This window comes from Protopterus annectens, chromosome 3.part0, assembly GCF_019279795.1.
Source record: "Protopterus annectens isolate FY-2018-M chromosome 3.part0, PAN1.0, whole genome shotgun sequence".
NCBI classification, from domain to species: domain Eukaryota; kingdom Metazoa; phylum Chordata; order Ceratodontiformes; family Protopteridae; genus Protopterus; species Protopterus annectens.
Genome location: NC_056731.1, coordinates 54,375,229 through 54,400,530, shown reverse-complemented (window position 1 = coordinate 54,400,530; position 25,302 = coordinate 54,375,229). Strand labels below are relative to the sequence as shown.

At 38.4% G+C, this 25,302-nt stretch overlaps 1 protein-coding gene across 5 annotated transcripts in view; it reads left to right on the top strand.

Moving 5' to 3' along the window:
- The window catches only part of FHOD3 (formin homology 2 domain containing 3), a 3,141,544-nt gene that overhangs the window by 540,153 nt on the left and 2,576,089 nt on the right, over positions 1-25,302 (top strand). For all 5 annotated transcript variants that reach the window (XM_044064575.1, XM_044064578.1, XM_044064576.1 and 2 more), the window contains exon 3: positions 12,098-12,162. In XM_044064575.1, the coding sequence (XP_043920510.1) occupies positions 12,098-12,162 (65 nt within the window). The remainder of the gene's footprint in view (positions 1-12,097; positions 12,163-25,302) is intronic.

Sequence of the window (25,302 nt, the reverse complement as noted above, 5' to 3'; positions counted from 1 at the left end):
ATTCTAACGACAGATGCCTCAGACAAACCTTGGGGAGCTCATCTAAATGGAAAATGGGTACAAGACACGTGGCCTGCCAGACTGCAACATTTACATATCAACTTGAAGGAGATGTTAGCAGTCCAATTTGCATTGATAGCTTTCAAGGATTTACTTCTTCCAGGGCAGGTGTTGATTCAAACAGACAACACAACTGTCATGTGGTACATCAACAAGCAAGGGGGGACACATTCTTATCCTCTATGCAGACAAGCAATGATTTTGTGGGAGACTGCTCTCAGTTTACAGCTAAATCTTCAGGCAAGGTTTCTGCCAGGAGCACAGAACTCCTTAGCAGATGTGTTGAGCAGACAAATTATGGATCCCCACGAGTGGAAATTGGATCCTCATGTATTTCAAAATTGACAGTGTTATGGGGAACTCCAGACATAGATCTGTTCGCTTCTCCTCTAAATTACCAGCTGCCAAAGTTTTGCAAAAAGGTTTCATCCCACAGCTTGGAAAGTGGATGCTCTCTCATTCAATTGGAGCAATCTTCACGTGTATGCCTTTCCACCACTGCCTCTCCTCCCAAAGGTACTCCTGAAGGTCAGACAGGACAAGCCAACCATGATTTTAATAGCTCCGGATTGGCCTCGACAGCACTGGTACCCATTACTGAGAAGTCTGGCAGGAGCCTCCATGGCCTTTGCCTTGATTCCACACCTGCTGTCTCAGGAGAACAGTCATTTACTCAATGTCAAACTTCACTCTCTACATCTAACAGCCTGGCATATTCTGTTTTAAACCCTGGAGGGTCTCAGCTTCCACAACAAGTTTTGAATGTTATTTTGGAGGCCAGAAGGCCTAGTACAAGGAAAGTTTACGCGGATAAATGGAGGAGATTTTTAATTTGGAGTACAGCAAAGGACTTTGATGTTTCTAAACCTAATTTAAGTGTTGCTCTTCAATACCTTACTGAGTTATTGGACAAAGGTTTGTCCTTCTCCTCTATAAAGGTTCATGCTGCAGCAATTTCTGCTCACTATGACTGTGACCCACCATTATTTTCTCATCCTTTGTTTAAGCAATTCCTTTGAGGGGCAAAGAATATAAGACCCCCACGTAGAGCTCCTACTCCTGCTTGGGATCTCAATTTTGTGTTGGAGAAACTTACTCTACAACCTTTTGAGCCTGCAGCGACTGCCGAGTTGAAATATTTATCATGGAAGACTGCTTTTTTGTTGGCCATTACCTCTGCGAGAAGGGTTTCTGAATTACAGGCCATTATGGCGGTTGAGCCTTTCTTAATTTTCCACAAGGACAGGGTGTCTTTGCGTACTAACCCTTCCTTTATGCCTAAAGTGGTTTCTAGTGTGGCTTTAAACCAAACTATTCATTTGCCTACTTTTTATGTAAACCCCCAAAATAAAGGGGAGAAGATTTTGCACACTTTGGATATACGCAGACAGTTGCGATATTATTTGAGCAGAACTAAAGGGTTCAGGCAGTCTCAGCAGTTGTTTGTTTCATTTGCTTTGGGTTCTCAGGGCAAACCTGTTTCAAAACAAACTATTTCTAAGTGGATTGGTTTTTGTATTGCTTTCTGTTATTCCCATCATGGTAAGGAGATTCCAGCTGGGATTAGGCCTCATTCCACTAGGGCTACTGCCACTTCTACAGCTTTTTACGGGGTGGCTACTAAAGATATTTTGGAGGCAGCTACTTGGAGTTCAGTGCATACTTTCTCTAAGCATTACCACCTTCCACTTTACTCTAAATCTAGGGCTGGAGTTGCCACTGCAATTTTACAGGGCATTTTGGCAGCTCCTAATGCTTTATAGTTTTGCCATCCTCCCTTACCTCTGCTTTGGGATTCTACCCATATGTAAGGACTGCAGCAATGTGAGATGAAGAACATAGTACAGTTTTGTACCTACCATAAATGTAGATGTTCAAGATCCACATTGCTGCAGTCCAATTACCCTCCCTCCTTCCCTCTGTAGTTAGAGGTGGTTGTGTGGTTTGGGTTGTAAATATTGTAAATATGGTTAGTGCAGGGGTGGTTGGTTGTTTTGCTGTTTTGGCTTTGGCCTTTCTTTTTAGGGCCTTCTGACATCTGGGGCAAGAAAAGACTGAGGATATGACGTCGGTCATGCGCATTTGTACCCTGACGTCCTGATGTCAGTTTTAAGCGCCTTGACCGACGTCAGCCTAATACTTTGGTATTCGGGCCGACAGAGGACAGTGGACTACCCCATATGTAAGGACTGCAGCAATGTGGATCTTCGAACATCTACATTTATGGTAGGTACAAAACTGTACTTTTCTGCAGGGGGGCTTTGCCCCCCTGCACCCCCCCACTTTATTATTCTCACTCCGAGATCGCACTACAGTGGGGAAAAGGGAATTTTCCCTTACCCACACTGTAGTCCGATCTACGAAACAAGCACACATACACGGAAGCGCTTGTCGATGTTAAGTGCTTTCATGTATGTGTGTTCGATGTTTTGTGATTCGGACATATGCTAGTCGAGCATGTGTCCAGATCCCATATATATATATATATATATATATATATATATATATATATATATATATATAAAAGACATCTATACACACACAGACACGTGCATGGATAGATGCACAAAGATGAAAAAAAATTATTATGAGGACTCTAAAGCTTGGTGTGTTGCATGTTTGTGTGTGCATGTGTGTGTGTATAGATATATATGCATTTCTACAGAGAACACACGCACACACACACACACACACACACGCACACACGCACATGCACACATGCACACACACGTGCATGAACACATACACAAAAAGACAAAAATGTTATGAACACCATTAAGCTTAGTATGTTTGCGTGTGTGTATATCTGTATCTATCTGCCTATATACATTTACACAAATGAAAGGGTAAAGAGGTCAGCTAGACAAACCATTCGATAAGAACTACTAGAAAGACCTAGCCAATCTAGAGCTGTCACTGTGTTATACCTTAAACCTCCTGTAGTGGAGGCTCTTGGGATACATGGATGCCAATAATCCTTTAAAGGCATTCCAGTGTTTCAGCTGCATGGCTTTTGAATGCCCATAACTTTTTACTTTATTTGTTTTTATGGGTACATTCCGGACTATACATTCAATACCCACCAGCTGTAGACGTGCCCTGTTTTAATCTTTTTCTGACTTTGTCAGTAGAGCACAAGTGGATTGTTTGTCTGAACTTTAGAAACACAGTGCTTAAAGTCAAGCCTACTGTCCATAAACAGTAGGGTGCCTCCAGAATATCCTAAGTAACATCCAAACCAAATCACACCTCTCAAGTGTACCTCATTATGAGGAACATTCCTCATTTTAGGTCTAAAACAGCCCATGTTCCTCAAAATTCTTTATTGAAAGGGTCTGTCACACATTACTATTAGGACTTTTTAGCTGATATCCATGGTGAATAGTACTAAATTATATTAATTCATAAAAATAACTTTTATAGGTATAAAGCAGCACATTGTAAGCATCTATGAGCTTCCTAGTTGAAGTTATTAGTAGGCTTTTAGTAGGTGTTCCACATTTTGCCTATTTGTTCCACTTTATGAGAAGTAATGTACCTTATTTTAGAGATGGATGGTTGTGAGCTATGAACCAAAGGATAAAAAGTCAGATAGACAAAGCTTTCTGAAAAAAACTGCAAGAAAGATTTAACCAAGTTAGATTTTTCACCATATAATAGTAGAGGCCAATGAGAAACATGCATGTCTGCAATTAGTGGGGAATGGCTTTATTGGCCTAAGTTGACCCACAAAGGCTTATAAAGTCAAAAAGTCATGGGTATTCAGAAGCCATGTAGCTGAAACATGATTTGCCCATTATTTGTATCCACCGGGCCATAAACAAATAATAAAAAAATGTTGCTGAAAATGAGTGAATATCTGTCTTCAGACCAAGACTGGTCACAAAAAATAATACAACGGATAATGTAGTTAGCAGAAACAACTTATTAAATAAATGCTTGATATACAAAAAGGTATCGGATTAAAGTTGATGATTTTCATCTTTTTTATTTGCATGTGCTTTGCGATCTATTCCTGCCATATTCTGTCACACATGAGGTGAATGTCAAACTGCGTCATCATTATTCACATTTGCTTGCTCACAGCAGCTTATAACAAAGTATTTCTCGCATTTCTATCATTCCCTTAGCCATTCCTGAGCAGGAGACTTTTGGAAAGGGCCATCACTGCAGTACTGCTCTAACCATTGCTTAGTACTTGGTAACATTAGATTATACGGATATGGGAATGACTAAATCGTAAGGGGGAACACATTTCTTATTCTGATGTTTTAGGATATGTACCGAAATCATGATATTAGATTTGTACTGCTCATTGGAAGTGTGTTTCAGAGTGGTTTTTTTTTCCTATTTAATTTCCATAATTTGCTTATTTAAACTCTGATGGATAGGTCACTTACCCTCCAACCACCGAAAATGGAGTCTGCTGCTAGGTGCCTGATCTTCACCCGTCCATTCTGCTGGTCATTAAGTGGCCTAAATGTGCCACTGAATCCTAATTGCTGGAATTGCAAACTGAAATCATTAATGCCACACCAGCCCTGTGTAGGTCCACGTGCATCTTGTACCAATCATTAAAATGCAACTGTATATCTAAAATCCACATTTTGTCTCTGACATTAAAACCAACCATGAGTCATGCTCATTCTGCAGTGCATATGTTTACTTTAGTGCATAGAAAATACCCAATGATAGTATGTACAACATGGAACTGAAAGCCTCACAATCAACTGTGTATATTCACTTAACACATCTTACACATCACAGTAACTTATTTACAATCACTGGAAAATCACAACTCAAGTACACATATTCTTGTAATGGCATGTATTCAAGATGCTCAGTTTACAAGAGTGTTCCAACAAAAAAGTGTTTCACCCCTGCCCTGCACTCCCCACATCCCCTTACTTTATTATTCTCACTCCATGATCACCACATCTCAGAGAAAGAGTGGTCACTGAGAGGGAATGTAATATATGTGCTGCTGTTTCTCTAAGGTGCACCTGCTCCATACACATGTAATAGTAATAAGTGGGCGCATGAAAAGGCGATCTGTTGAAGAGTAAGAAAACGTGAGCATAGGAAAATTTACGCCAGTATGCTTGAGCAACTGTGAATTAAGCTCAGGGGTGTCAATCAAATGCCTATAAGTAAGTGGCCACATCATGTTACTGCATTATTAGAGCTGCAAAATTCACACACAGATTCAGTAACCAACAGAACAGTATTTGCAATGACGTTAACAATACAAACCAGTAGTAAACATATAGTAAAGTTAGGGTTAATGGTATATGTCTAGGTCATGCTGAAGTATTGTTTAAGAAAATTTACAGAAATATTTCTGGTTATTGAAGCTTCATCACACTTTTAGTCTCCCTCTGTCTCAGTGTCCTCATTTTGATACATGAATCAAATGACGGGAAACAGGGGCTGCTAGTCTTGAAGAAGATATACAGAAAACTGTTAGACTGAAATGCTATTTTCCCACCTTATGGATACAGTTTTCTGCTTTGCTGTGTATCCATCATGTTCTTGAATAAAGTTTCCCAGCAAGGACTGAACTTTTTCCTGTTAAACACCAAATGGAATCTTTGCTTGGGGAAATGTAGGCCTTATCAGCATTGTAGATCTTGTATGTTTTGTTTCCTGGCTTGTTCTTATGGTATGTATTCCCTTCACAAGGCAGTACAGTATCATTAGAAGGTAGTAATCTGTCATCGGAGTGTTCTTGGTAAAAGATGTCAGAATACATTACATTTATTTCTCTTTGTTTGAGCAAATGCTTCCAGCTAACAGGACAAAAATCCCAGTTCCTTTGGAAACTTTTGCATCACAGGACATATCAGGAGGTTTGGGAGATAATACGTTCTAGGGGGATATATTAGTCACATTTAGCAATCCTACAAAGACTGAATTTGGGGAGCAGTAGTTTTGCTTCTATGTACCTTAAGGCCAAAATAGTAGTGCCTTTAACTGTAAAAAGAGGGGTGGTTCATTAAGCTACAGACCTTTGTATTTGTCAGAGCAAGCAATAAAAATTACCAGTAATTGGTGGTCATGTTAAATTACTACAAAACAAATATTTAAACAGTCAAGAGATGGGAGTAGTCAATAAAAAATGCAATGGAAGTCTAACAGAGACATGAAGCCATAAATGTAAGAGGAGAGACAGAGAGAGAGAATGAAGGACAGTATATTTTAGTGTGATCACCATTTGCAGGTAGTCAGGGCCTCATATTGTTCAAAATGTTCCACATTCATTTTTTTTAATATGCATTCTTTGGGGATTCTGCTTGAAGGTTGATCCTTGAAGCAGGAGCTGGTTTAGAAAATGACCTTTCACCAGTAATTAAACTGCAGGATGATCTGGTGAAGGTAACGGCACTATTGTCTTGTGAAATGCACCAATCACTATGCATTACCATATGAATGAGTGAGTGAGGTAAGTCAGAATGAGACATGCCCTGGTACAGGTAACCTATGCATTTCTATAGGGAAGACATGCTCCCGTGAACCAGAAAATCCAGTAAAACTGGAGATTTTTTTTTTGTTGCGTTCAAGGAAACTAAGTAGACTGCAAGAGTACATTCCATTTTCAGGATTAATTTTGTGTTGCGTTCAAGGAAACGTGAGTAGACTGCAAGAGTACATTCCATTTTCAGGATTAAAATGCTTTTACCTTTATAGTTTTAAGCTTCTCATGTCAGGAGTCTGTTGACCTCATAATAAGGAAGCCTGAGTTGATTTGGAATTTTGTCTATATTTTTGTCTTTGCGAAAAATAAAGGGAAAGGTAAAATCAGATGATACTTCCAGGCCTCTTAATTGGTTTACATAGGTTCATAGGTGATTATTAAACTAATGACCCCAGAGGGGCTTTTTTAGCCTAGACATGCTAGACTTAGATTCCTTTCTTTAGCTTTTATGTTGAAGTGACCATTATCCCGAAACTTCAAGAGCATACTCCACACAGTATTGCTTGAGTTATGTCAAATCTAACCTCAAGTTATTTGTCAGAAAAAATAGATGCTCATCACAGTATTCAATGCCGATGCCTGAACACTTGGAATATCATGTATGCTGATGACTTGTGGTGGGACATGCTTCCAGAACTTTCCCACCCCAAGGGCTTTCACCAGTGTCCGTCCACCATGAAGTAGACACACTGTGACATAAGGAGTACACTGACCAATGCCATCTTTCTATCTTTCTTACTGTGTAGTGTGCATAGCCATATGTGTTTCACAGCATGCAATCCACTGGTCTCTCTATTTCCAGCAGCAAAGTAAGTACCCCAATAGGGGACTGTTTCTCTTATGTTATTATCTGCTAGATAGTGTCGCTAATATTTGGTTTTGAATCCAGTCCAGAAGAGTGTTTAGTAAACATTAATAACTGTGGTGTGTGGGAAACAAATCCCCACAAGGATTTTCGTAACAGGTGTTTTTTCTGCCTCAGCCCAAAGCGTGACATGGATTCCTGTTAATAACATATTTTCTTCATTCTGAGGATAGTGTGTAGAAGGCATCAGACTCTACAGGAGTCTACATCCAAAATGGAGGCATTTACCACGTTCAAAGTAACCATAGCAACTATCAAAGCCTTTGGAAGCCTCCTGCCAGAGAAAACAATGTGCTGATAAGAGAGAAAGAAATGTCAAAAAACTAAGGCTGCCTCAGATGTCACTGGTTTGCCTTAACTTGGTGACCCATTTTAATGAGAGGTACTTTCATATCTCACATGCTTTGTCACTTTTGGCCAAGGACCCTGACCATGACTGCTGTGTAGGCACCCATGCCATTGTTTTCTTGCTTGCACTCCGAGGCCAGCTTATCTGACATGCATTTAACGGCCAAAGGCACTTCAGTTTTGTAGGCCTTAGTTGTGATTTCAAAAGTGGAAGATAGGATCCCCAGAATCCTTCTATTTGATGAGTTTCGCAGTGACTGCACTGAGGTTTTGGTCTCATGATTGTAACTTGAGGCCTACAGGGTGGCTGATCCTGAAGTTCATAGGTTCATAGGCTAACAGCTCAAGAGCCCTTACAAGCCTAGCCATCATTACCCAAATTTTACTGATTTTCGATCCCTAAGGGATAGAGGGTGTGTTAGGTTTGTGCTATGCCTTTGAGTATATTAGACTGGCCCTCTCTGTAAGGATGCACCACCCCAGGAGTGAATTTATGATTCCCCATCTATTGAGCACAAACAACCAAAGCACAAAGCAAAAAGCAGTACCTGCCAGCTTTCCTTGGCATAAATCAGGCATTGCATGTTCCAATTCTACTTCCTGGCTTTTACTGAATCCATAGCTGAGCTGGGTTGAGCACTTTATTCCCTTTTGAAGATCAGAAAGCCTGATTTGAACACACCTGAGGTATATGTGACCCCCTACAGAAAAAATGAAGAGAAGAACCTCTGTAAGAGGACTTGGATACTCATGATTCAGAAGCAGATGAGTTTGCATTCTTGGGTTAATGCAGAGGGGATTGAAAAAAATGCTCTGAAGCAAGAGATGCTGGACCCAAGCCCACAAGGAAATCTGGCTATGATAGCAAGGGTCATATCTAAATAATTTTTAACCTCCTTGTGGGGAAATTATGCTGTGGGAATCTTTCCAAATTTGAAGACTGTAACAGTGACTACTACAATGAGTGTAGCACAGTTATGTCGGGAACTTGCCATAAATGCAGTTGTCTGAGTAGATTCACTGTTGCACTACAGGTATCCATCTACCCTGACTTCTGACCTTCTTACCGTTCCCTCTCGGTTTGCAGTGACTGCCTGATTCCTTTAGATGCCTTGCCTGTTACTTCTTCACATGGATCTCATTCCGCCCTTGTCTGTATAATACTAGAAAAGGGGCATTGTGATCATTTGGGGTGCACCTGGACAAGTTAAGATGGTGCACTAAGGCTCTGGTGCTGAGGTCTTTTCCTTGACTATTGATGAGGCAAGATCTGAAGATGGTGCCAGTTGACACAGTGTTTATGTCACCAGTATACTTATGTATTAGTGGCTGAACATTGTCTGAAGCCCAGTAGGAGGAGGAAGCTCTAGAAGTCAGACTGGCTATGGGCAACACACACACAGCCTTTCTCATTACAAGGAGGAGTAAACTTAGCCCAAAAACAGAATCACACTCTTGTGGCCATTGACATCAGGCCATTTTTGTGTAGCATATATTAATATTATTAATAACTATCTCTACTGCCATAAGGCAATTTTTGTATAAAGCAAATTAATGTCATTAATATCTACCTATAGTGATTATAGAATTCCATAAAATTGATATCATGTGCGATTCTTCATCACCCTTGATGTTGCCCTTCACTCTCTCTTAAATGCTGTTACAAACAGTTCATTTATTCACTGTGACCTTAAGAATGTCTTTAACTGTAAAAAGAGGGGAGGTTCATAAAGCTATAGGCCATAGTATTTGGCAAAACAAGCAAGCAAAATTAACATTAATTGGTGGTCATGTTACATTACTATAAAACAAATAAACAGTCAAAGACTCACAAACCTCATGGTGACAGAATTTGTAGGTGGTGTGTTTGTTGACTTGCCTGTAGTGAATGAAAAATGTAGGATTATTTTCAAATGATTATTTTTGGAAACGTTAGTCTTTTGCTTATGTGCACCGTGTGTTACATGACTTGTCTATGAATCTGTGTAGCTCTGACTGGCTCGTTGTTTATTAGTGTAGAGGGTTTAATGCTGTGAGCTGTGGTACATGGTTTGATTCCCTCAGCCCTCATTTGCCTACTGTGTGATCTTGAGCGTCTGGGTTGACCCTGAAAAGATACTGTGTGTCCATTGGGCCTACCTGGTTAACAAATGGGTATTGTTAACTTTTCATTCATTTCTTCAGTTAATTGGCTGCTCGTTTAATACTGGAAGGAGTTTAAAAACATGGCTAATATTTTCTTATTAAATGAAGAGGTCCTTTTTTCTCTTGTTATTACCTAGTTGATCTGGTATTTTAAATATTGCACATGCACACAAACATACAGATATTGTTTTGTGGTATTGAGTTAAATAAATTATTATGGTAATAACTGGCAACCTTTTCTTAGTTTACTTGATCGAGTCTAAAGTTGCTAAATGCTAGGGTATATCTAAGAGCTTTAGAATCGTACTTCATCTACCAGCTTGTAGCTAAGCCATTTAACAAAATATTTAATCATAACTTATGATAAGTATAGCGCTTTTTAATTCTAGCTTACCTCATTGCACACCATTCATTGTTTTTAAAATATACACCTATGCTGTACATATGAACTCAGCAGTGGGACCACTATAACTATATTGCATCCTAACAAAATGGTTCTACTTTATGTGTGTAGAATGTTATTCATGAGTTTTAACAGGATATTATCAACTCTGATAACACATGCAAAATAAACTCTGCGAAAACAAACCCTGCCTATGCCCTGACTTCTGTCATACTTTCCTCTAATAAATATTGTAACTATATCTAAACAATGCCCCATATATGACTTAAATAGAGCACCTTATACAGGTATCATTATTTAAGCATGTATGTCTTTGATGTTATTAAAATACAGAATGTTTATGCAGGGTTGGGAACTGCTTATCAAAATCTGTAGACCTCTTTCTGAAGAAGTGAAACTTCAGAACTTAACAATTTGTGGAAGACAAACTAGGCCTAAACATTTTTGTCTTCACAAAACTGGAGAACTTAGTTCTGTAAAATGAAGATAAGCAATTTCTTGAATACATTATTTATTGCCTTACTCTTTGTATTCCTTAAAGGAATCTGTGTTGTGTATTTTGATCGTATTATGGTTCCTAGTGTAGTTTTAAAAATTTAAACAGGATTACACCTGTCATAGAGGTGGAATTGCTGTTAATTAGTATCATGAAGGGTATGTACTATGTGTTTGTGGTTAGCTGTGGCACTCACTATCATCTTGGTATGACGGGTATGTTAATGTGTGAGAACGTAGAAATTAACTTTCCTATGTCTACCTCCTTTCTTCAAATATTTTTGCTACAAAGCTATGCAAAGAAGCAAACCTTGGTGGCGCAACTGGTTGATAGCAGACCCCCTTTGTTGTAAAAAGGTGTATAAGCCCAGTACTTGAGACAAACTAGACTGATTTAGAGCAACAGCTCCTAAGGAAGTTAGTTGGATGTGTATACTTTACTTATTTGCTTACAAAGAATGCATGTATATAGAGAGAGTTTGTGTGTGTGTGGGGGGGGGGGGGTACTAGCACTTTTCAGAGGAATCATGATTATAATATGTTTGTATGCTGACTATTCATATGCATCTTGACAATATTTGTTTTTTTTCGCTATTGTACACTCAAATAATCATTGTTTTTTCTTATTATTGTATGCTCAAATGATTCATCACACTGTTTATTTATTTATGTATTTTACTTTTGCTCTATATCTGTTTAAAATGAGTTTTCCATCCAGTTGGACTTTCACAGGCAATTAAAGCAATAAATAAATAAACCGATGCACAGGCAAATAAGAGTTTTCTCAAGAGCAGAATTTGAGCTCGATGTTATCTTCATTCTACTTTGAAAAGGTGGCTGTGCCTACAGAGGTGCTTTGGGCTGCTTTAAGATGTTTGGGTAATTGGAGGTATGACTAAAGTACAGTGACAAAAATCTGCATAAATTGTACAGGTAAATACACAATCGATCATGATATACTTATTTTGTATGCAAGAACTAGCCCTTCCACGATGACAAGCCTTTCCCACAATTTTGTATCTGTAACCTGTTCTTGCATATCGAGGTTATATAGCTGATGGCTAGAAGCTGGTCAACGTCTGTAATTATTGCAGAATGTTACAGTACAGATTTCATTACAGTGTTCCATCTATGCAAATATGTAACCTCCTTAGTAAGGAAATGAAGGCAGTGAAAAAGATACAAAAAAGAGGTGCAGTTACACAGAAAGTTACGTAGATTTTAAATGTTGTGTACAGTTTTGTGGTCTGTAAAGCATGTGTTTACGTCCCAGTGTTAATATTTACTCCTTTCTAATTTACTGTAGGAGGGGTAAGAAGCACAGCATAATCCTAAGGACACAGCTATCGGTGAGGGTACACGCCTGCATTGGTAAGCAAATGTTTATATTTGAGAGATGAAAAACAGTGGGAAAAATCCATCGGTCTTCATGGTATTAAATGTAGAATGGAATACCGTTAACTGAAAACTCGCAGAATGGGACAGTCTTGTTTTGAAAATTGTGTATGCTGTCATTCTTGCTGTTGACCTTCCCCTGAGGTAGTCAGCGTATCAGGACGGGTTTTATTACAACAGCAATCTGAAGCTGGAGTGGTAGAGTGTACAAAAAGCAAACAGTCTATACATTCTAAAGTGCTTCTTTCAGATACATATACACAGAGTGTTTGGCAAAGAGATATTGTGTGTCTGCATGACCAGAAGCCTTGTTTGTGAACTGACCTGGATCTTTCATTATGGCTTCACGAAGGGAATGAGAAGCCACAAATTTGAAAGAATCTGAAGGCTGTCCTTCACAGGTAGAGGTGTGGTTATATCTTGGAACTCTGTGATTTCCTGCAAACGTGTGGAGTCATGGGCTAGCCAGGACCTGTGTGTGTGTGTGTGTGTGTGTGTGTGTGTGTGTGTGTGTGTGTGTGTGTATCTGCAAGCCCTCCACTGTGCACTATATTTGATGTATCTAGCAGGAATGTTAGAGAAGTGGACCTGGTAGAGTGCTTGCACAAGTTGCTTATTCCTTTCACTTCCAGATATAGGAAGGTAACTTCAATGCTTTGTTTGGACAAGAAGTCACTAGTGGCCATCACTTTGTTTACAGCAGGATTGCCTGCATCAATGTAAGAGATGCCAGGGAGCCTTACAGCTGCTGTGAGCACCACCCCTTGAGGAAAATAGCAGGTGTTGAGGGCTAGAGAACAGGCTTCTAAATTACTATGGTGGTGTGTGTGTGTGTGTGTGTGGGGGGGGGTCAGACCTTTTCAGCAATGAATTTCACTGCGTGTGTTAATCAACATCTGAAATATGAGATTATTGTCTCTGATGGAGTACAATTTTTGCCACATATGGAAATTATAGTTCATTCTAGAATGACAAAATGTCATTTTAATTATGCTTAATGTAAAAGTGTATTATTATGAACAGGGCTGCTGTACTGTTTTTGTTTTTAATTCACAAATGTTTATGCTTCTACCAGCTGCAAGATGCATTCACAGAAACAACTAATTAATGGCTGAATTGTACAGATTTGGCTAATTTTAGGTATTGTAATTTGTGTTATTGATGCTGTGCATTTGTTTAGTGTTTGATAAAGATTGGTTGTTAAAAAGGAAAAAGACAATGTTGGAGCATTGTTGGCTTAGTAAGACAAATGAGGCACATATTTCTCTGTATGTTTAGAGTATTTATTAATTATGAGACAGTGGATTGATGACTGACCTTTACCACACATTTGTCTGCTAAACTGCTGATTATGGTGCTCCTACAATCATGAGAGTGAATTGAGAAATAGTGAAAGTTGATTTAAGTATTGCTCCTGACTTTAGGTAACTCAGATTGCTCTTATCTGAAATTTAGAAAAATAGTGTGACTATCATAGAAACAAGCTAAATGATCTTTGAAAACTTCAGATAAATTATGATAGACCTATATAGATCAAGTCATTTAAATTAAGTGTTTCAATTCTCTTATTCCAATCCTCCTGCAGTAACTCTGCATGGTTCTGTAATGCAGGGGACTTTGCAGGCCATTCCAACATGAACATGTTATCTTCCCTAGTTGTACAAAACTTGTATTTCCACATTTGATGACCACATGTGTCAGCTTTACTGCTTTGTACACCGATTTCAGTCTTTCCAATCAGAGCTCAAAATTTTAGTTTACTGATTGTGAAAAAGGAGTTTCAAAAAGCAGGAGTTTGCATCTTGAAGAAAGAGAACTATCACAACAGTGCACATCATTCTCAAGAACAAAATGGTAATGGGTGTGAATTAAAATATAGCTAGACAATAACATCTTTGTAACTGTGTGGACAGCAGTTAAGTCTTACAGTTACTGTGCATATGGCAGACAAAGAGTTTCTTGCTGGAAAGAAAGAGGTTTAGAAGCGTGATTGTGAAAAAATACTTTAGTAGAATTGGTGATTGATAAATGGCATGGTAAGGGGTTTAAAACTGAGACTGTGTACTGTGTACATTCTTAGGGACGGTCTTGTGGCTCTGTCTAAGGCTGTCAAGGCATCTATTTATGCTACTAATATCCACAGAGGGTAACCTGGCTATGGGTAGGAAATGCCAAAGAATACATTATCTCCTTGAGATGTCAGCTTTTTTTTTAATAAACAATGCTGAGTTATCTAAGATATTAGGAAGTCAGCCTAAAATCACTTTTAGTAGAGGGAGAAATTTAAAGGACATCTACGAGTCTAATAGCAACAGGAATTTATATAAAACATCAAAAATGAGCAAATGTGGTACTTGTCACACTTGCAGATACATTAATGATGGTCCCTATGTTGCAATACAGGGTTACAATAAGACTATTAGATGCCCTGGTTACTGTAATTGCAACATGAAGATGGTGATATATCTGGCTACTTGCTCAACATGCCCGGCATTTTATGTTGGTAAAACTATTAGGAAGCTAAGGGAACGCATAGTTGAGCATGCTAGGGATATCAAGAAACACAAGACTACTAGTTCCTTATACATGCACAGTATTAGATGTCCAAGTTTTAAAAGATTTATATTTTTTGTCATAGATAGAATTCCACATAATGTACATAAAGGTGGTGATGACAAGACTATGCTTGAGGCCATGGAATGTTTATGGCAATTTAGATTAAATACTTGTATGCTACCTGGTATCAATGAAAATATATCTATTTCAAGTATTTTAAAATATAGGTCACATTTTATATGACCATATTTTATATGTACTGTTATAATTTATTATATATATATTTATTAATTTAATATTTTTATATATTTTATAACAATATAATATAAGTTTTTTTTATATATTTTATATAATAATATTATATAAGTTTTGCTATCTTTTTATATGTATAGTGTTGATATTTATGATATATGCATTATTATATATGTATTTTAAACATGTTTTTTATTAGAGCCAAGTCACTTTAAAATATATCTCTACATTGACATTGTTTAATCAATCAATTATCCTTTTAATTAGTTAATTAAGTTATTGGGCAATTTTTGCATATATATGAATGGCCTTGATGTTAATTCTTTGTACTCTGATGATGCCCTAATGTTTGGGTGAAAGCGCTAAGTATCTTTTTATTTTTTGGTTCTAGAATAAAACAGTTTGATGCAGTTCACTGTGTGGGTTTTGTTAAGTTACTGTGCATATGGCAGACAAAGAGTTTCTTGCTGGAAAGAAAGAGGTTTAGAAGCGTGATTGTGAAAAAATACTTTAGTAGAATTGGTGATTGATAAATGGCATGGTAAGGGGTTTAAAACTGAGACTGTGTACTGTGTACATTCTTAGGGACGGTTGTGTGGCTCTGTCTATGGCTGTCAAGGCATCTATTTATGCTACTAATATCCACAGAGGGTAACCTGGCTATGGGTAGGGAATGCCAAAGAATACATTATCTCCTTCAGATGTCAGCTTTTGAGGAGGGAGATTTAGGGATAGTTGCCAAGTGGTATGGACTGCTGGAAATCAGATACTAGTACTGACAGGTCAGTATCACCAGGCTACTCATATCATTCCAAGTTCAACTTCTACAGGGACATGCCTGCATCTGCTTTAGAGTCAAATTTCTTTCCATGATATAAAAATTATGGGAATTACAAAGCAGTTTATACTAAACATTTCTGTTAAGATGCAAAGACTACAGACAAAGGGGCTTGCCAAAACAAAAGTTTAATAGTCATTAGCATAAACTGTAGTTGAATATATTGGTAAAATGGAACTGACAAGTAAACTGTTGGAGATGCATCTTAAACCCCCATAGCTGATGTCAGTGATGTGTCATGGTCCTAGCTATAGTGCTTCCTCCATATAGGTTTTTTTAGTTGAGGTGGTGGTGCTGCGGTAGCGTTGTTGCCTCACAGTAAGACGTCCTGTTCGATTCTCAGTTAAAGTGTCTTCTGTGTGGAGACATGCGTGAATGGGCGTACCTTCGTTGAAGGTTATGCGTCAGAGCTGGCAAGTCGGTACGTAAAAATCTACTGCCATTCATTAGTGGACCGGAGTTCCGCTGTGGCGACCCCTAACCGGGAAAAGCCGAAAGATACAACAAGTTGAGGTGGAGGGACAGGCACATTGTGACTGTGTGTATATGAGTGAGTAACAATTTTCAGACTGAATTTAATGTAGCTTTTCTTATCCTTGATTAGTTTTAGAATTCTTAGCATGGGATTATATCATATGAGCGGCTGTATAATTTGCACTTAAGTTGAATTTTTGTAAATGATTCAGTGCTGTGAAGCTATGGACAGTGCTGCTAAGAGCTTTGGTCATATTCGGAAAATTAGCTTAGTGTTTTGCCTCCCTTAACAATAAAAGTTTAATTTGCATTCTTATTCTCTGTAATGTAGGTATCTATGTAAGAAAGATGTCTGCAATAAAACAGATATATTTACCTGTCCTGTACGTTAAAGGGACTGATGATTAGTTTGGTAATGCTCATACACCCACACAAATATTACAGGAAGAAAATGTATAAATAACACTGGAGTGCCTTGATGTAGCCTTCTGCTTTTGCAAATGCTGACTTGTTTTTTTGTGTTCCTATATATATATATATATAATATATATATATATATATATATATATATATATATATATATATATATATATATATATATATATATATATATATATATATATATATATATATATATATATATATATATATATATATATATATATATATATATATATATATATATATATATATATATACACATACTTGTTTGTGTGTGTGTGTGTGTGTGTGTGTGTGTACCCGCGCGTATGTAAAAAATTAACTGCACTTGGTATGCCAGATGACTAGCAAAACTAATAATGTAAGGAAAATCTATGAAATGATGTGGTTAACAGTATATTTAAGCCTTCAAAGTACTGATTAACCATTGCAGCCTCTAGGTTAAAGTTGAATATTGAACAGTGTCTCTTTATTACTGTTTGGCATCAGGAAGGGTTAACTGTACTGTTAACTACACTGTCCAATACTTTGCTTTTTATAGTCTAAGCGAGGAGAGTGTACAAAGCAGACATTTTCATTGCTTCTTGAAATTGGTGGCTTCCATCGTAAATCATTGCTGTTCCATTTTGTTATGCATCATTAATTGTACAAGAGTTATTCTGTACAGCACATGAAACAATCATATTATTGAGCACTGTGATATATGTGGCACACTGTTATTGCAGTATTAACATGGTCAAATTCACTGTATAAAAGTGTTCTGCCATGCACAGAAAAGGTTTAATTTAGGTCTTGTTTGCAGGTTGTTTCCTGTGCAAGGGATTCATTCAGCAACTGACAGATATTCCGATATACTTTTCTGGAAAGGTCTCAGTAACCTTTTTGTTTTGTGTATTTTTAATATTCAGTTCCCTTTAGCCAATAACAGGGAGACAAGACAGACACAGGAAGCTGCAGTGCCATTGTGCGTATTGTTTGAGCCTGTGTTTATCTTCTTCTTCTTCTTTCTGCTTTTCCTGGTTAGGGGTCACCACAGCGGATCACCTGTCCGTTCATGATTGGCAATGGAGTTTTACAGTGTTGAGTTGCCAGCCCAACCTTCCACAGAAGGCACACACACACACGCACATTCATGCCTAGGGCCAATTTAGAGTATCCAGTCCACCTACAGCATGTCTTTGGGATGTGGGAGGAAACTGGAGCACCTGAAGGAAACCCATGCAACCACAGGGAAGGACATGCAGACTCCGCACATCCTTCCAAAAAGAGAAAGAAAAGAAAGAAAAAAGAAATCCCGCCTCATTGGAGCAATCCATGCCATCCTCACTCGGTGAACACTTCTTTAGACCACCAAACATCTATCAGAGAAGTACAGATCAGGTAGCTATGGCCATTAAATTCAGGTATTTAAGCCACCAGATATTATAAAGGTTACTAGTTAGTCAGTTCCAAAAAGCATATCATTAAGTCTAAAACATACACGAACAAAAACAATCATATTCTAAAAGGTTGCTGCTGAGCTGCCCCATTTTCTTGGTTTGTTGCCACAAAAATAAATAAATTAACATGATTTTCACAGTGGCACAGAGACATCATTTGGCTCAAGAGTTTGTTTCTCTGTGTCCACATGCTTTTTGCAAATAGCTACATTTTACTTTCACAGCACAAGAAAACGTGACATGATGATTTTCCAAACTGCCTATAGAACTGAATGTGTGTGTGTGTGTGTGTGTGTGTGTGTGTGTGTGTGTGTGTGTGTGTGTGTGTGTGTGTGCGTGTGTGTTTATGTTTGTGTGTGTGTTTATGTGTGTGTGTGTGTGTGTGTGTGTGTGTGTGTGTGTGTGTGTGTGTGTATGTGTGTGTGTGTGTGTAGGGAGAGGTTGCTTCCTGTGAGACTGGCATCCTCTCCAGAACTATTTCTCTGCTTTTTGCCTACTCAAGAAGTGCTGTGATAGGCTCTAGCTTGTCTCTGCCCCAACTAAAGATGTTGTGACTATATGCTCACTTTGTTTGATATGCAGGTACCTGTTTCAGATTTATGTGAAGTATTAGGAGACTTTAACAATATTTCAGAGCAGGTTACATTAAAAAATGAAAGAATCCCTCCTAATGAATTCTGCTTCCATTCTCCAAATTAAACCTACATTTCCAGTCACATTGACTGACATTTCAATTAAGACTACCTAGAGGATGGAATTAATTAGCAGGATGAGGATATGACTAGTGTCTAGACATACGATTCCCCTCACATTTTCACATAATTCTGACCCCAGAGAAGGACCAAGAAAGAGACCCTCCTGGTGGACCCTTCACTAAGCTTCCTAAACAGCTTCATTTTGGAGATAGCTAAGGTAGGTTTCAAGGTTCTCCCTGCAGGTGGTCATTTTGAAAGACTAGCAAAGATGGCAGTGCATCATACCAGTTTGTTTTTAATGATAAGTTAGTCCTTTTAAATCTGCTATAGACCTAGAATGATTTTCCACTTTACTGGATCTACCTTTTATATCAAACACTAGGTTAAGAACTGAAGTAAACTTCCTTTTTGTAGATAAAACCAATCAGTAAAAACAAAATGAAAAATCCAGCAAAGCTAGAACTTCCACTGAGTGACCTCCCAAACCTCTTGTATCAGAGGCACATGGGATATATGCAAATGACCCTTGTGCACATACAATGAAACAAGTCATGGGCATTCAGAAGCTTCAATTAGCTGAAACACCTGGTGTTCATTATGGGTCATTTACATATATCCCATGTGCCTCTGATACAAGGGAGGGAGGTCACTCAGTGGAAGTTCTAGCTTTGCTTTAGTTTTCGTTTTGTTTTTACTGATTGGTTTTCAGTGACCTTCTCATTTATTGTTTTAGTTTTTTTTTGCTTTTTTTTTTAGATAAAAAGAAAAAAGACAACTGTTTGCTCAGTAATGTCTGTGACCTGGGGGTAGGTTTAAGGCTACTGAAATCTGCATCCTTCTATGTCTTCATGTGCATCTAGGTTTCTGCTTCAGGGATTTTGACTGCAGCCTTAGGTAAGAATGTTTTTTTACAGCTAATCAAAATGCAAACTCATTTAACATAAAAGCTAACAGCGTTACCTGTTAGGCAGTATTGTATGGACATGTCTAATTGCTAACTGTATAGTCTCCTGTATTCCTTTATATTAAATGCAGAATAGTTCTTGTCTATGGTGCACATTTCCACTGTTTGGGCTAAGGTGTGGCAGGCCAGGGTTTAAAATGAAGATAGTGCTTTAACCTGACTGACTCTTTGGTGCAAACTACTGACCTGACTTCAGAAGCTTCTGCAAAGGTCCTGTGTTGGGACTTTCTTCATTCTTCTCACGTTTGTGCATACAGTGGGGGGGGGTGCCTGGTGCAAACCGTGGCATCAATCATGCATCAGGTTATGACGAGGCATTTAACTGTTTTACCATACAGTTAGCTTTTTTCACTTGCCAAGTCTGGATCTTTTTTCCTATTGTTTATCCTGAAGAAATTTCTGCATTTAATGCCTAAAATGCAAAAAAACTACAAAATGTTCATGCAGTCACCAGATCGTGTCCCAGGGCACATGCTAGCACTACGTGAGAATGAAGCATGGTATGATGCACTGCCATCTTTGCTAGTCTTTCAACATGACCACCTGCAGGGAGAACCTTGAAACCTACCTCAGCTATCTCCAAAATGAAGCTATTTAGGGAGCTTAGTGAAGGGTCCAGCAGGAGGGTCTCTTTCTTGGTCCTACTCTGGGGTCAGAATTATGTGAAAATGTGAGGGGAATCAGAGACTAGACACTAGTCATATCCTCATCCTGCTAATTAATTCCATCCTCTAGGTAGTCTTAATTGAAATGTCAGTCATGGAAATGTAGGTTTAAGTGAGAGAATGGAAGCAGAATTTATCAGGAGGGATTCTTTCATTTTTTTAATGTAACCTGCTCTGAAATATCGTTAAAGTCTCCTAATACTTCACATAAATCTGAAACAGGTACCTGCATATCAAACAAAGTGAGCATATAGTCACAACATCTTTAGATGGGGCAGAGACAAGCTAGAGCCTATCACAGCACTCCTTGAGTAGGCAAAAAGCAGAGAAAATAGTTCTGGAGAGGATGCCAGTCTCACAGGAGGCAACCTCTCCCTACACACACACACACACACACACACACACACACACACACACACACACACACACACACACACACACACACACACACATTCAGTTCTATAGGCAGTTTGTAAAATCATCATGCCACGTTTTCTTGTGCTGTGGAAGAAAAATTTAGCTATTTGCAAAAAGCATTTGGACACAGAGAGAAAAAACTCTTGAGCATAGTGATGTCCCTGTGCCAGTCATTTTAATTAATTTGTTTTGTAGAAACAAACCAAGAAAATGGGGTAGCTCAGCAACAACCTTTCAGAATATGATTGTTTGTGGCGGTGTATGTTTTAGACTTAATGATATGCTTTTTGGAACTGATTAACTAGTAACCTTCTAATATCTGCTGGTTTAAATACCTGAATTTAATGGCCATAGCTACCTGATCTGTACTTCTCTGATAGATGTTTGGTGGTTTAAAGAAGTGTTTACCGAGTGAGGATGGCATGGATTGCTCCAGTGAGGCGGGATTTTTTTTCTTTCTTTTCTTTCTCTTTTTGGAAGGATGTGCGGAGTCTGCATGTCCTCCCTGTGGTCGCTTGGGTTTTCTCCTGGTGCTCCAGTTTCCTCCCACATCCCAAAGACATGCTGTAGGTGGACTGGGTACTCTAAATTGGCTCTAGGCATGAATGTGTGCTTGTGCCTTCTGTGGAAGGTTGGGCGTCGGGCTGGCAACTCGACAGCGTATAACTCCGCTGCCAATCATGAGCAGACAGGTGATCCGCTGTGGCAACCCCTAACCGGGAAAAGCCGAAAGAAGAAGAAGAATTATAGGTTTCTGCAAGAGATCAGTGTTCAGCAACATCAGCTTTTGAAGAGTATTCAGTGTACAGTCTATCTCCAAAGCACAATATGCTCGCATATGCTGATGTCCCAAGTCTGGAGAATTACACCTTGCATGGTATGAGCCTGATAAATAAAAATTAAGAATGGCTTTATCAGGATAGACTGCTACACTTTGCAGCCAGGTGGAGACTTTTCACATTGCAATGGTGGCCTGAAGAGTAAAGCCAAAAAAGTTATTTACATTTTTTACTTTCATCTGTTGATTTTTGTAAACAGGACTCAGTGTTCTGCCCGGTGAGGTGCAGTGCTTCTGCCAACAATTATTGTAACATATCCTTCTCAGATTTATATCTTACTGGCTGATGCTGGAAGATTGCTTCCTTACAAAGCCCCTTTCATTTTATTTGTTAGTGCAGTTGAATTAATTCATTTAACTTCTAGTGGGCTATTTGTACAGTGTTGAAGTTAGCCCTCAGAGTTGTAGAAAATTTATAATGAGTTCTGTAAACATTCAGTATGGCTAATATCTAGTGTAGATCAGTAGCACATAAAAAGGCAGCAGTTCATTGCTGTTGTATTACTTATTTATAATATTAACCCTTTATATCAATGTGTAGTCTTCATTAAAAGCTGACTTTCTAGCTGAAGTTTCATTTCTTACCTGCACTGTGATTAGATATGCAGAATATATGCAAGACCAACTACTCTTTCTCCTTTATCATAGCATTCTGTCGTACTCTCTAAAGATATTTGATTTTAAATAATATGTTTACGTTTCCAGTTGTAGTTTTGCATTAACTCAAAGAATATTTGCTATTCTTTGAGTTAATTATTTTGATAGATGTTAAGTTGAAAATCTGCTCATTTGGTACATGTATTTGTTTTTTGTTGTGTCATCTTGTGACCAGGTCGACTGGCTGTAAAGGATCCTGTAATAGCCCACCCTGCTGGTTAGCAAACTTTAAATAAACAAATGTACTGAAAATGGCAGACTTGCATATTTTCGAGTATTTGGGTTTAAGGTGTGGCAAGCCAGGGTTTAAACTGAAGATAGTGCTTTAACATGGCTCAGTCTTCCACAGGATGCAATCTACTGATCTGACTTCCACAGCTCTGATGTTTTACTGTAACCGTATAAAAGATTTTCAGTCTGAATTAATAGGCAATTTGGGATACTGTGCTCAGATTTTGGGCTGCTGAGGGTCAGTGGATTCAGCCATAGGTATTATGTTATGTGAAGCAAGTGAGATATATAAGTAAGAATCTCATCAGTAATGAGGGCTACAGCTATACAAAATTCTTCCACATGGGAATAAAAATAAATAAATCAGCAGCTAATGCAAAATGTACAATGCAGCACTTGTTGAAAATTAAAAAAAAAAAAAAATAAAAAAAACTCCAATACAAGAGACTGTGCATATTGACTCCCAACTAAACTTAATTTCAAGGTGGCTACATATAGGAAGGGCACTTCCACGTTGTGAAGGAGTACCCTTTGTAAACCTATCTCAGCTAACCTGACAATGGAAGCAGCATTCAGATAACTTGTCTTCACATTTGTGACGTGATTCCAGGAAAAAAAGAATTACACTCAGTTTCTCTTTGAAATATGGATTTGTTACCCTGTTGATTCCAAGAAGTAAACACAAGACTTAATGCAGCTAATGAGATATAAAAAAATTGGAAAAAAAGTAATGCTACTCATCAAACTCAAAGCAGAACTTTCTAGAAACAGATATATGACACAAGCATGCTTTTGGACTAAGCACTCTGTATGCTTAGTATTTCATTACTTTGTCAGACATGGTGAAGAGTTTGTTGGAGCTGATTTTGTGCTCGGACAGGTACAGCTTCCTTCTCCACCAGTGCTATTTATCCACCATTCTGCACATTCTCATTTCTGGTGACGGTGCATGATATTTCTGTAGACAGCTCCTGCCAGTAAGGATGCAAGCGTTCGCAGCTGATAGTACACTAAGAAGATGCATTTCTATCACTTTCATATTCTGCAGCTCAACTGATCTCCATGTCTCAAGCAGTGGACATCGAGGTGTTTGCACTTGATATGGACAAAACTTGAAATGGCTGTAATGTTTCACTTTAGTGTGATCTGAACTTGCCTTGTTGACACACAGACACACACGCGTGTGTGTTCATACATACACACCCACATACAGACATATGCACATACACACACAGATGCACAGATGAACAGTTTATATCACAAAGGTACCACAATCTAGTCTTCACCCTAGTCTCCTGTGTGATGCACTTTATACTTTATATGTAGCTGTGCTTTGTCACCATAAATGCAATAGCTCCATATTTTCATTTCATTCTTACTAATATGCAGATGACAGTACCTCCTCCAGCTTGAGAAACAGACATACACGTGCACGAACAAACTTGTAATAGTATTTAGTAGCTGGATTTCCATTCCTGTTTTGGTCCCACACCACCTCAGAGAAGTCAATAAATCCCATAATGCAACCAGTCAACATGTACCCACCAAAAAGAAGAATTTACTGAATGCAGAGAGCTCTGTCTGTCTGCCAGTTCTCAGGAAAACAGAGAGCATTAAAAGCAGGTGGCCAGTCTAGTGAACTGGAGTCATTACTTGACTGACCATAAAGCTATTTTAAACTGTTTACGTTGCTGACATACATGTAGTCAGTGCTGATTGTCGTATTTATTGTTAACACATATCAGAGTACATCACACCAATTAAACTCTTCTTCTGTCACCAGGTCAGTGGCATGGCTTAAAATTATATGCATTTTGTTTTGAGATTTAGAAATGCTGACACGGCAGAACCTTTAACTTTTACTCTAATGAAATAAGTCAGAGTCTATGTTCACTGACATCGTGCAATCAGACTGTCATTAAGACACCCTGAATACCTGCAGACATCTACAGTTAAAGGATTTCAAATGGATGTCATTTTCACCTTGGCATCTGCATGGTCTTCTAGCCTACTAAGAGTACATATTGTTTCTCTTCAAGGGAAGCTGTTTCCTCTTTCCTGATTAAGCTCAAGATACTTGGCCTGATGAAGTGGGCTTGTCACACATCAGAAACATATGTGCCAGAAATGCTTCTCTGCCAACTTCATTATATTAAAGATTCCACAAGCTGTAACAGATGTCTTGGTCTTAAGCTGTTCTGTCTATAGAACTCTTTCGTGTGACCAGGATTTGTCACAATCAGCCTAATCAAACAGTTATAAAGAACTGGAGTCTTAGGCAGTCTGTGACGTGATGGCACAAATATGGTTTACATTTTACTGTGCTTTCAGTTATAGTTGCACATTTAGAATGGGTTCAGACTCCCTGAATCACAACAAATGGCCACCCCTACAGTGGTGACACTTTTGAGTATACAGCTGGCAGTCAAGTCTGACTTCAGAGGTTGCTTATTGTGAATAAAAATGCTTCCTTTGATGATTGGCATCATAGTGTCATGGACATGCCAGAACTGCATGCTGCAGATGAGGTTCTGTAACTCACTTAACATAGTTGCTTCCTTTCAGGGTGCTGTTTAGAGCTTCAGGAAGAAGTGCTAATAAATGACATTTGTTAATGCTTTTCACATCAAAGGCTGTACTCGTATACTG